We start from the raw sequence: 12131 nt of genomic DNA, 5'->3' as shown, positions 1-12131 counted from the left end.
TCTTTGCTAAATACCTTAAAGCTGGAGACATTAATGGATGGGCTAGCCACATCTGTTTGCGATATTACAAGAACAAATAAGTTACTGCAAACAACATTGGCCATATCTGAATACCCATACTAGCGTACTACATAAACTGCATAATATGTACTCATTGTCGCATACTATTTAGCACGTACCATTTAGTAAAAAGTATGCAGTATGCCACGGCTGCAACCAACGCAGTAGCGGCTCCTGACTGGCTGAGTAGGTGTGGCGGAGTGCGGGTGGATTTTTCTACATTTCAGACGTGCATCGCATTAACCAGCCTGATATTAGCTCATTTCCAATTCAATTAATTTATCTAAACTCTGAATAGAATAGGAATGTAGTTATAGGCCCTACTCAGGCTGGCTATAGGCAGACTATCACATTCGACATATACCGTAGCCCATCTATCCTATTTAAAATGGACTGACGACAGAAACAGATCATTTGATTCAATTTCAATATTTATTAGTGAAACCATAGTCCTGTAACATACAGTATTTTTTTTAAACATTTTAGTCATTTAGCAGACGCTCTTATCCAGAGCGACTTACAGTAGTGAATGCATACATTTCAATTTATTTCATACATTTTTTTTTCCCCTTACAGTACCAGTCAAACGTTTGGACACCAACTCATTCCAAGGTTTTTCTTTATTTTTACTATATTCAAGTGGACATCAAAACTATGAAATAACACATATGGTATAACTATGGTATAACTATGATATAACACATATTTTTCATGTAATGAAAAAAAGTTCAATAAAAATATATTTTTGATTTTAGATTCTTCAAAGTTGCCACCCTTTGCCTTGATGACAGCTTTGCACACTCTTGGCTTTATCTCAATAGTAAAAATAAAGAAAAACCCTGGAATGAGTAGGTGTGTCCAAACTTTTGACTGGTACTGTATATAATGAAATAAAATATCCTAGTACACATAAAACCTTTTAATGTTAAAATCGAAAGGCTATTGCACAGAAAAACGTAGACCGTCGGCTGCATCGCAAATTCAGAAACGCCGGACAGCAACATAAAACTAAGCACTGATCATTGGGAACGAGATCAGACTGACTGCTGAAGGTTGATCCAACCTTAAATAATTAAATAGGTAGCCTAGCCTACAAAACTAAAACAAACATTATCAAAATCAAAAGGCCTGATTAACATCAATAACGCAGCCACACCCCGAGTCCCCGCTGCCGACACATTCAGAAATCAAAAGATGGTTTATTATTTAGTTTTAAAGCTCTGACAAAGGCCAAGCTAACAATAAACACTTTTCAACGAGAAAACAAAAAGCATACGATGCAATTATCTTGTTAATTTGAAGGAGAAAAAAACTACTTGGCCTACTATTGAACACCAACGCAGAAACATCGCTATTCGGCACCATTTAAGTAGCCTAGTTGTATTGTTTGGCTACTTGAAGAGAACTAGGGACTATTACGCAGCCCACCTCTTCCAATGCGGATATGCCAGATGAAGAGCCGAAATTAGCATAACATCCTCGCATTTAAGCGTACTCGTTTTAAGAAAATTCACATACTATGCCACATTTTTATTTTCGCATGCTGAAAATACGTCATTCGCGATGGCGTGTTTCCCGCTATTCGTTAATTTCGGTAGAGCATACCCATATCTAATTGATCAGCTGTTGTCAAAGCCAAAAGTATTATAACATCCGTGCATTTTAAAGTATACTAGATTTTCGAAATGTCACATGCTATTAAACTTTATTTTTCCGCATACTCAAACGGCCTCCTATTTAGGATGCAAATATGGGTATTCGGACATTGCCATAGTTTTTCCCATGGACGACATTGCAATGCACGCGCATTGGAGCCAATGTGGAGCCGATAAGCAAAGTTGCATCAGCCCAATGTAGGCAGCCTATACATTTCAGACCGCATTGGGCCCACGTCGTGCCAATGTGGGCATGTTTGCTGGGTAGTGTATAGGTTGTAGTATCGAGCTGAAAGTACACTGAACAAAAATATAAACACAACATGCAACAATTGAAAAGATTTTACTGAGTTACAGTCATATAAGGAAATCAGTCAATTGAAATCAATTCATCCATCTATGGACTGGGCAGGGTCGCAGCCATGGGTGGTCATAGGCCCCCCCACTTGAGAGCCAGGTCCACCCGTTCATTATTCCCTAATCTATGGATTTCACATGACTGGGGATACAGATATGCATCTATTGGTCACAGCTACATTTTTTTTTTTTAAAGGTAGGGGCGTGGATCAGAAAACCAGTCAGTATCTGGTGTGACCACCATCATTTGCCCCATGCAGCGTGACACATCTCCTTCACATAGAGTTGATCAGGCTGTTGATTGTGGCCTGTGGAATGTTGTCTGACTCCACTTCAATGGCCGTGTGAAGTTGCTGGATATTGGTGGAAACTGGAACACACTGTCATACACGTTGATCCAGAACATCCCAAACATGTGACATGTCTGGTGAGTATGCAGGCAGGCCATGGAAGAACTGGGACATGTTCAGCTTCCAGGAATTGTGTACAGATCCTTGCGACATGGGGCCATGCATTATCATGCTGAAACATGAGGTGATGGCGGCAGATGATTGGTATGACAATGGGCCTCAGGATCTCATCACGGTATCTCTGTGCATTCAAATTGCCATCGATAAATTGTGTTCGTTGTCCGTAGCTTATGCCTGCCCATACCATAACCCCACCTCCACCATTGGGCATTCTGTTCACAACCTTGACATCAGCAAACCGCTCACCCACCTGATGCCATACACGCTACGCTGTCTGCCATCTGCCCGGTACAGTTGAATCCGGGATTAATCTGGGAAGAGCACCTTTCTCCAGTGTGCCAGTGGCCATCGAAGGTGGGCATTTGCCCACTGAAGTTGGTTACGACGCCGAACTGCAGTCAGGTCAAGGCCCTGGTGAGGACGACGAGCACGCAGATGAGCTTCCCTGAGACGGTTTATGGACGTGGTCTGCGGTTGTGAGGCTGGTTGGACGTACTGCCAAATTCTCTAAAACAATGTTGGAGGTGGTTTATGGTAGAGAAATGAACATTCAATTCTCTGGCAAGTTCTGGTGAACGTTCCGGCAGTCAGCATGCCAATTGCACGCTCCCTTAAAACTTCAGACATCTGTGGCACTGTGTTGTCTGACAAAACTGCACATGTTAGAGTAGCGCTTTATTGTCCCCAGCACAAGGCGCACCTATGTAATGACCATGCTGTTTAATCAGATTCTTGATATGCCACACCTGTCAGGTGAATGGATTATCTTGGCAAAGGGGAAAAGCTCTCTAACAAGGATGTAAACAACTTTGTGCACAACATTTGAGAGAAATAAGCTTTTAGTGAATATTTCTGGGATCTTTTATTTTAGCTTGTGAAACATGGGACCAACACTTTACATATTGCATTTATATTTTTGTTTAGTGTAGTTATATCAAATTGAAGCTTTAGGTTACTGAGGTATTTACATTTTTAAGTAAACCGTGACGGTTAACCTGCAGTACACATTAAAAAGTAGCTGAATATACATATACACATTTATGTAAATGTGGGCACATGCTATAATTCATCAAAGGTAGGCCTATATCTGTAAATCCACCCAACCATGTCAGTGTTTGAGTGTTACATTTCCCAGCGCTGTAAACATTATCAATATTCCCTGTCTTCCTTCACACACAGGTATTTGCGGAATATCACACGTACTAAGATGAAGCGTTAGGGGGGGTTCTGTGCTATGGCTCATGGTAAAGACCCTTGAGCAGGCTGTGTGGAATACAGAGTGCTATTAATGAAATGTGATGTGGACATACAGTATAGGCTATTCTATGGGGGTTGGGGGAGGCCTTTCATTCTAGGAGATAGACAACTGAGGGCTGTCACATGACTCCTGCTCCATTGTGGCTACCCGGTTTGTCTTGGGATGCATGGGCTGTCGATTGATTTGAACAGTGATCACACTATTGCTCAGTCTAGGTGGACATTTTTGGAAATGGAGCGGATCATCCCCATGTATGGATTTCTGTTAACTGTCTGGTTGTCAATAGCATTGTGTGTTTAATGCGCAAATTAACATTTGAAAGAACCTGTTCTTTTGAAATCAAAAGGTCTAGGCAAATGCTCTCTTTCAAACTGTAGACATTTCTATTGAAATCGTGACCAGATAGATGTAGTATAGTGCACAGAAAACACATTTATTTAAATCTCACTTGAAAAAGGCAACCAGTACAGTGTGGATCATAACTCCTGCATTCTTGAATACTCAAGTGTGCATGAGTTTCATGGACTATTCCTAGAACAAGCAGTAATCTGTCTGTCTTTACCGGAGTGCAGAATGAACGAAAGTGGCCTGGCTGTTGACTGGCATGGAGGCTTTTCAATTATACTATACTAGTGCTGACAATGCAAGAACACACTCAGTGGTTTATGCTAAGACTAATAAACATTAGAGTTCAGGCTTTGGATTTACCTCGGACTGTTCCTCAGCACGCGCCACATCTTCCTGGAGAAGATTCTGTGCTGTCTGGAGGCTGTGCTTCTGTATGTCGGCCTCTGCAAGGACAAAGAAACATAATTTATTCACAGGGAATGACAGTGACAGAGGGAACAGTTAAGAAAAAGAGCTTACCAAAAGAGTGACTTATGACTAGCTCAAGACTGAGGGGGGTTTAGTCACTGAGAAACCAGGAGAGATTAAATCATTTAAAAACAAATAACCTTTCAGGGAATGAACATTATTTCAAAATCGGACCACTGAAATGAAAATGGATGGCCCTGCCTTCAGCAAAATATCTTTGACCTAAACCCTCTCTGAATGCTTGGGGGAAAAAACAAGTGACCCTCCTCTATACCGAAAAATAAGAATTAAAACAAAATGGATTGCAGAGAACATGTCTACCGTTTACCCTCACTTGTTGGACAGACCAGAGCCTTAAATATGCAGTTTTAGAAACTGTTCTTCATACTGTAAGCATTACATGGCAACGCAGGAATTCTGATACACAGGGCTGCAGGCCAGAAGGTTGTGGCTCATGGTAAAGACCCTTGAGCAGGCTGTGTGGAATACAGAGCGTTATTAATGAAATGTGATGTGGACATACAGTATAGGCTAGGCTATGGGGGTTGGGGGAGGCCTTTCATTCTGGAGAGAGACAACTGAGGCTGTCACAAGGGCTGTCACATGACTGCTGCTCCATTGTGGCTCCCCAGTTTCTCATGGGATGCACGGGCTGTCGATTGTTTAAATCTGAGACATCATTAGGAATCTGGGAATGGTACTTTGAAAAGTTAGGCCTACCTTAACCCAATGAGAGAAGGTCACAAGTGATTCCCTAAAAGCTATCTGGGTTTAAACCTCTTCTATTGTACAGAAAGTCAATCAAGTCAATCAATCAATCACATCAGCAGATGTCATAAAATGCGTATACAGAAACCCCAAAACGCAAGCAATGCAGATGTAGAAGCACGGTGGCTAGGAAAAACTCCCTAGAAAGGCAGGAACCTAGGAAGAAACCTAGAGAGGAACCAGGCCCTGAGGGGTGGCTGAAGTGAATAGCTTAATCAATTGCTAGTGACATAATTGTATTTTTTCCCAAGCAAAGTCAGCCTCTGAATGTTTAAGACACAAAACAACAATATCCCTATATGCATCGGAATCACATCTTTCCCAGGTATTTTACAGCTTGTTTCGTAAACCAAAGCACTGTTATAGATCACATTATACACTGAGTGTGCAAAACTTACTTGTTAAATTACTTGTTAAATCCATTTCAATCAGTGTGATGGGCACACATCGATATATAGCTTAATAAGCAACTCATTCTAAAACCACTGAGAAATATTGACATTTAATAAATTACAAATTACATGACCCTCCCCTGAACTGAAATTGAAAAAGTATGACCCTTCCCCATTTTCCTCCAGGTATCCGTTCTGTACATTTTGATCCGTCCATTAAGATGTCTACACGATTAACGTGCGTAGATCTACAGTACGTGCATGCATGTTCGTGGGTGGAGTCGTTCTCCAGAGAGGAAGTCCACCTTGTGTAGTGTATATCCACTAGGGGCTTAGGGAACCAGAGAAGCTACCAAGCAAGAGGAGCCGAGGAACTCTTTTTCAATCTAGCTAGCGACGACGTTTGAACTTCCAGATCCGGTGTTCTATACCTGTTTACAAATGCTAGCTACATGTCAGGCTAGTCTGGTGTTCTATGCTTTACGATACAACTTTTTAGCCACAGAAGCAAACATGTCTCTTTTTGAATTGCTATTGCTAGAGCTTGAACAGCAAGAGATTGAACTGCTATCACTACTCAGGAGAAGAACTAGAAGAAGAAAAAAAGACTGAGAAAATGGAGAATACATGTCTATTGTAAAAACTATGCGAAGCGTTGACAAGGAAAGACATGTTCAATACATTCATATGTCGGTTGCCAGATTTGACAACTTGCTTCAGCTGCTTTCCCCTTACATCTCGTACGAGAGAACTCACAGCTTGTCCGTAATTGCTGCAGAAAGGCTGTGTGACCCTTTGGTTTTTGGCGAGTGGCAGCACACGGAAAAGTATCGCTGCAAGTTATAATTTATAAGCTAGGAATCTCAACAGTTTGTGCCATCGTCACGGAAGTGTGCCAGGCTATCTGGCATGTCTTGAAGGAGGATTTTTTTTTTTTATCCCTCCATAGCACAATGGGCAGAAATCGGCAGAGATTTTGGGGATCGTTGGAATTATGCGTATTGTGCAGGAGCTGTCGACAGAAAACATGTTCAGATCCAAGATCTGGCAAACTCGGGCAGCGATTACTACAACAAGGGCTTTTTCTCAATGGTCCTGATGGCAGTCTGCAATGCAAGGTACCGACCATATCCAGGTAAGATACGCTAAATACATGCAACTATATACATATGATGTGAAAATAGTACCAATATAGACGTTGTAATGATGTCTCACATGAAAGTGATCTGGTATCTCAATAAGAGGATGGGGGCCTATGTCCAAAGCATACAGTTGAAGTTGGAAGTTTACATAAACTTAGGTTGGAGTCATTAAAACTTGTTTTTCAATCACTCCACAAATGTCTTGTTAACAAACTATAGTTTTGGCAAGTCAGTTAGAACATCTACTTTGTACATGACACAAGTAATTTTTCCAACAATTGTTTACAGACAGATTATTTCACTTATTATTCATTGTATCATAATTCCAGTGGGTCAGACGTTTACATACACTAAGTTGACTGTGCCTGTAAAAAGCTTAGAAAATTATGTCATGGCTTAAGAAGCTTCTGATAGGCTAATTTACATAATTTGAGTCAATTGGAGGTGTACCTGTGGATGTATTTCAAGGCCTACCTTCAAACTCAGTGCCCCTTTGCTTGACATCATGGGAAATTCAAAAGAAATCAGCCAAGACCTCAGAAAAATAAAATTGTAGACCTCCACAAGTCTGGTTCATCCTTGGGAGCATTTTCCAAACGCCTGAAGGTACCACGTTCATCTGTACAAACAATCGTACGCAAGTATAAACACCATGGGAACACGCAGCCGTCATACCGGTCAGAAAGGAGACGCATTCTGTCTCCTAGAGATGAACGTACTTTGCTGCGAAAAGTGCAAATCAATCCAAGAACAACAGCAAAGGACCTTGTGAAGATGCTGGAGGAAACAGGTACAAAATGATCTATATCCATAGTAAAATGAGTCCTATATCGACATAACCTGAAAGGTCGCTCAGCAAGGAAGAAGCCACTGCTCCAAAACCGCCATAAAAAAAGCCAGACTACGGTTTGCAACTGCACATGGGGACATAGATCATACTTTTTGGAGAAATGTCCTCTGGTCTGATGAAATAAAAATAGAACTGTTTGGCCGTAATGACCATTGTTATGTTTGGAGGAAAAAAGGTAAGGCTTGCAAGCCGAAGAACACCATCCCAACCGTGAAGGACCGGGGTGGCAGCATCATGTTGTAGGGGTGCTTTGCTGCACGAGGGACTGGTGCACTTCACAAAATAGATAGCATCATGAGGTAGGAAAATTATGTGGATATATTGAAGCAACATCTCAAGACATCAGTCAGGAAGTTAAAGCTTGGTCGCAAATGGGTCTTCCAAATGGACAATGACCTCAAGCATACTTCCAAAGTTGTGGCAAAATGGCTTAGGGACAACAAAGTCAAGGTTTTGGAGTGGCCATCACAAAGCCCTGACCTCAATCCTATAGAACATTTGTGGGCTGAACTGAGAAAGTGTGTGTGTGAGCAAGGAGGCCTACAAACCTGACTCAGTTACACCAGCTCTGTCAGGAGGAATGGACCTAAATTGGGAAGCTTGTGGAAGGCTACCCGAAACGTTTGACCCAAGTTAAAAGAGGTTAAACAATTTAAAGGTAATGCTACCAAATACTAATTGAGTGTATGTAAACTTCTGACCCACTGTGAATGTGATGAAAGAAATAAAAGCTGAAATAAATCATTCTCTCTACTATTATTCTGACATTTCACATTCTTAAAATAAAGTGGTGATCCGAACTGACCTAAGACAGGGAATTTTTACTAGGATTAAATGTCAGGAATTGTGAAAAACTGAGTTTACATGTATTTGGCTAAGGTGTATGTAAACTTCCGACTTCAACTGTAGGCTACACAGTTGTTACAGTACACATTTGATAGCTTTCAAATTCCTGTTCAATACTAATGGAAACAATAATTTGATTAAAAGATTCATTTGGCCTTGATGACACCAAGAAGATCTACAACTACCGCCACTCAAGAGCCAGAAGAATTTCAGAGAACTGCTTTGGGATCCTTGCTGCAAGATGGAGGATCCTGGGACGACCCCCTGAGGTTGCCCCAGAGAAAGCTGAGACCATTGTGAAGGCCTATGTGGCCTTCCACAACTACCTTTGCATCACAGACAACACAGATTCATCAATACGGTACATCCACCCAACGTTTGTTGACCACTCCACACCGACTGGGGGCCTGCTTCCAGGAGGTGGTACAAGGGGACATCAGCTTCATTGACCCAAGAAACATGTCGGCAGACAGGGAAACCAGAGTTGCTATAGACGTGCACAACAACCTCATGGACTACTTCCTCACATCAACAGGTCAAATATCTTTCCAGGATGCTGCTATCACACATGGCACCCTACAGTACAATGTTGGAGTATGGTTTGGAAAACGTGCACACATACATTCTTTTCAAATCAAATGTATTTATATAGCCCTTTTTACATCAGCTGATATCTCAAAGTGCTGTACAGAAACCCAGCCTAAAACCCCTAAAACCACAATCTCTTCTTCTGGTTTATTAATGACCATCACGTCATTCTTTTTTCAGTTTTCCGTATTTTTTGGGAGGCTAGACCTCAAGTCATTTACCTAACCTTGTGTTGTGTAGTGGCCAGTTAATGAGAACTTTCCTGCTATAGCAAATGGGTGAGAATGGCTGTCCAGCTGTAGACAATATGGTTAAACCCTCGAGACATTAACCTCATCTACATAACACAAGGTTGTACATGGTCATGTGTAGTGGCCTTTTAATGGAGACCTTCCTGCGTTGTTACATGGGGGAGAAATTAATGTCCAGCTGCAGACAATAAGGACAGACCCCCAAAGACATTAACCTCATCTACATAGCTCTTGTAAACTGGAAACCACATATCCTGAGGCTGCATTTATTGTAGCTGGGGATTTTAACAAGGCTAATCTGAAAACAAGGCTCCCTAAATTTTATCAGCATATCGAATGCGCGACCCGGACTGGCAAAATTCTGGATCATTGCTACTCTAACTTCCGCAACGCATACAAAGCCCTCCCTCGCCCTCCTTTTGGCAAATCTGACCATGACTCCATTTTGTTGCTCCCAGCCTACAGACAGAAACTAAAACGCCCGTGCTCAGGTCTGTTCAACGCTGGTCCGACCAATCTGATTCCACACTTCAAGATTGCTTCGATCACGTGGACTGGGATATGTTCCGGATAGCATCGGACAACAACATTGATGTATACGCTGATTCAGTGAGCGAGTTCATTAGCAAGTGCATTGGTGATGTTGTTGTACCCACGGTGACTATTAAAACCTTCCCCAACCAGAGACCGTGGATTGATGGCAGCATTCGCGCAAAACTGAAAGTGCGAACCACTGCTTTTAATCATGGCAAGGCGACCGGAAACATGACCGAATACAAACAGTGTAGCTATTCCCTCCGCAAGGTAATCAAACAAGCTAGGTGTCAGTGTAGAGACAAAGTAGAGTTGCAATACAACAGCTCAGACACGAGATGTATGTGGCAGGGTCTACAGTCAATTACGGATTACAAAAGAAAAACCAGCCCCATCGCGGACACCGATGTCTTGCTCCCAGACAAACTAAACAACTTCTTTGCTCGCTTTGAGGACAATACAGTGCCACTGACACGGCCGCTACCAAAACTTGCAGGCTCTCCTTCACCGCAGCCAACGTGAGTAAAACATTTCAACATGTTAACCCTCGGCCCAGCCGCGTCCTCAGAGCATGCGCAGACCAGCTGGCTGGTGTGTTTATGGACATATTCAATCAATCCATATCCCAGTCTGCTGTTCCCACATGCTTCAAGAGGGCCACCATTGTTCCTGTTCCCAAGAAAGCTAAGGTAACTGAGCTAAATGACTACCGCCCCGTAGCACTCACTTCCGTCATCATGAAGTGCTTTGAGACACTAGTCAAGGATCATATCACCTCAACCCTACCTGACACCCTAGACCCACTCCAATTTGCTTACTGCCCCAATAGCTCCAAAGACGACGCAATCGCAATCACACTGCACACTGCCATAACCCATCTGGACAAGAGGAATACCTATGTAAGAATGCTGTTCATCGATTACAGCTCAGCATTTAACACCATAGTACCCTCCAAACTCGTCATTAAGCTCGAGACCCTGGGTCTCGACCCCGCCCTGTGCAACTGGGTCCTGGACTTTCTGACGGGCCGCCCCCAGGTGGTGAGGGTAGGAAACAACATCTCCACCCCGCTGATCCTCAACACTGGGGCCCCACAAGGGTTTGTTGTCAGCCCTCTCCTGTACTCCCTGTTCACCTATGACTGCGTGGCCATGCACGCCTCCAACTCAATCATCAAGTTTGCAGACGACACTACAGTGGTAGGTTTGATTACCAACAATGACGAGACGGCCTACAGGGAGGAGGTGAGGGCCCTTGGAGTGTGGTGCCAGGAAAATAACCTCACACTCAACATCAACAAAACAAAGGAGATGATTGTGGACTTCAGGAAACAGCAGAGGGAGCAGCCCCCTATCCACATTGACGGGACAGTAGTGGAGAAGGTGTACATTTTTAAGTTCCTCGGCGTACACATCACGGACAAGCTGAAATGGTCCACCCACATAGACAGCGAGGCAAAACAGAGCCTCTTCAACCTCAGGAGGCTGAAGAAATTCGGCTTGTCACCAAAAACAAACTTTTACAGATGCACAATCGAGAGCATCCTGTCGGGCTGTATCACCGCCTGGTACGGCAGCTGCTCCGCCCATAACCGGAAGGCTCTCCAGAGGGTAGTAAGGTCTGCACAACGCATCATCGGGGGCAAACTACATGCCCTCCAGGACACCTACACCACCTGATGTCACAGGAAGGCCAAAAAGACAAGGGCTACAACCACCCGAGCCACTGCCTATTCACCCCGCTATCATCCAGAAGGTGAGGTCAGTACAAGTGAATCAAAGCTTGGACTGAGAGAATGAAAAACAGCTTCTATCTTAAGGCCATCAGACTGTTAAACAGCCATCACTAACATTGAGTGGCTGCTGCCAACATACTGACTCAAATCTCTAGCCACTTTAATAATAAAAAATTGGATTAATAAATGTATCACCAGTCACTTTAAACAATGCCACTTTATATAATGTTTACATACCCTACATTACTCATCTCATATGTACAGTTGAAGTCGGAAGTTTACATACACTTAGGTTGGAGTCATTAAAACTCGTTTTTCAACCACTCCACATATTTCTTGTTAACCTGTTTGGGATAGGGGGCAGTATTTTCACGGCGGATAAAAAACGTACCCGATTTAATCTGGTTAC

General features: G+C 42.8%; 1 protein-coding gene across 1 annotated transcript in view; it reads right to left on the bottom strand.

The window, feature by feature from the left end:
- LOC106603449 (VPS37D subunit of ESCRT-I) overlaps positions 1-12131 on the bottom strand; it is a 47932-nt gene that overhangs the window by 2786 nt on the left and 33015 nt on the right. The window contains exon 3 of the mRNA XM_082974623.1: positions 4509-4591. Within this exon, the coding sequence (XP_082830749.1) occupies positions 4509-4591 (83 nt within the window). The remainder of the gene's footprint in view (positions 1-4508; positions 4592-12131) is intronic.

The sequence above is a fragment of the Salmo salar genome, chromosome 04 (genome assembly GCF_965601325.2).
Source record: "Salmo salar chromosome 04, fSalSal1, whole genome shotgun sequence".
NCBI classification, from domain to species: Eukaryota; Metazoa; Chordata; class Actinopteri; order Salmoniformes; family Salmonidae; genus Salmo; species Salmo salar.
The sequence above is the reverse complement of the archived record's forward strand: the minus strand, read 5'-3'. Positions and strand labels throughout refer to the sequence as shown.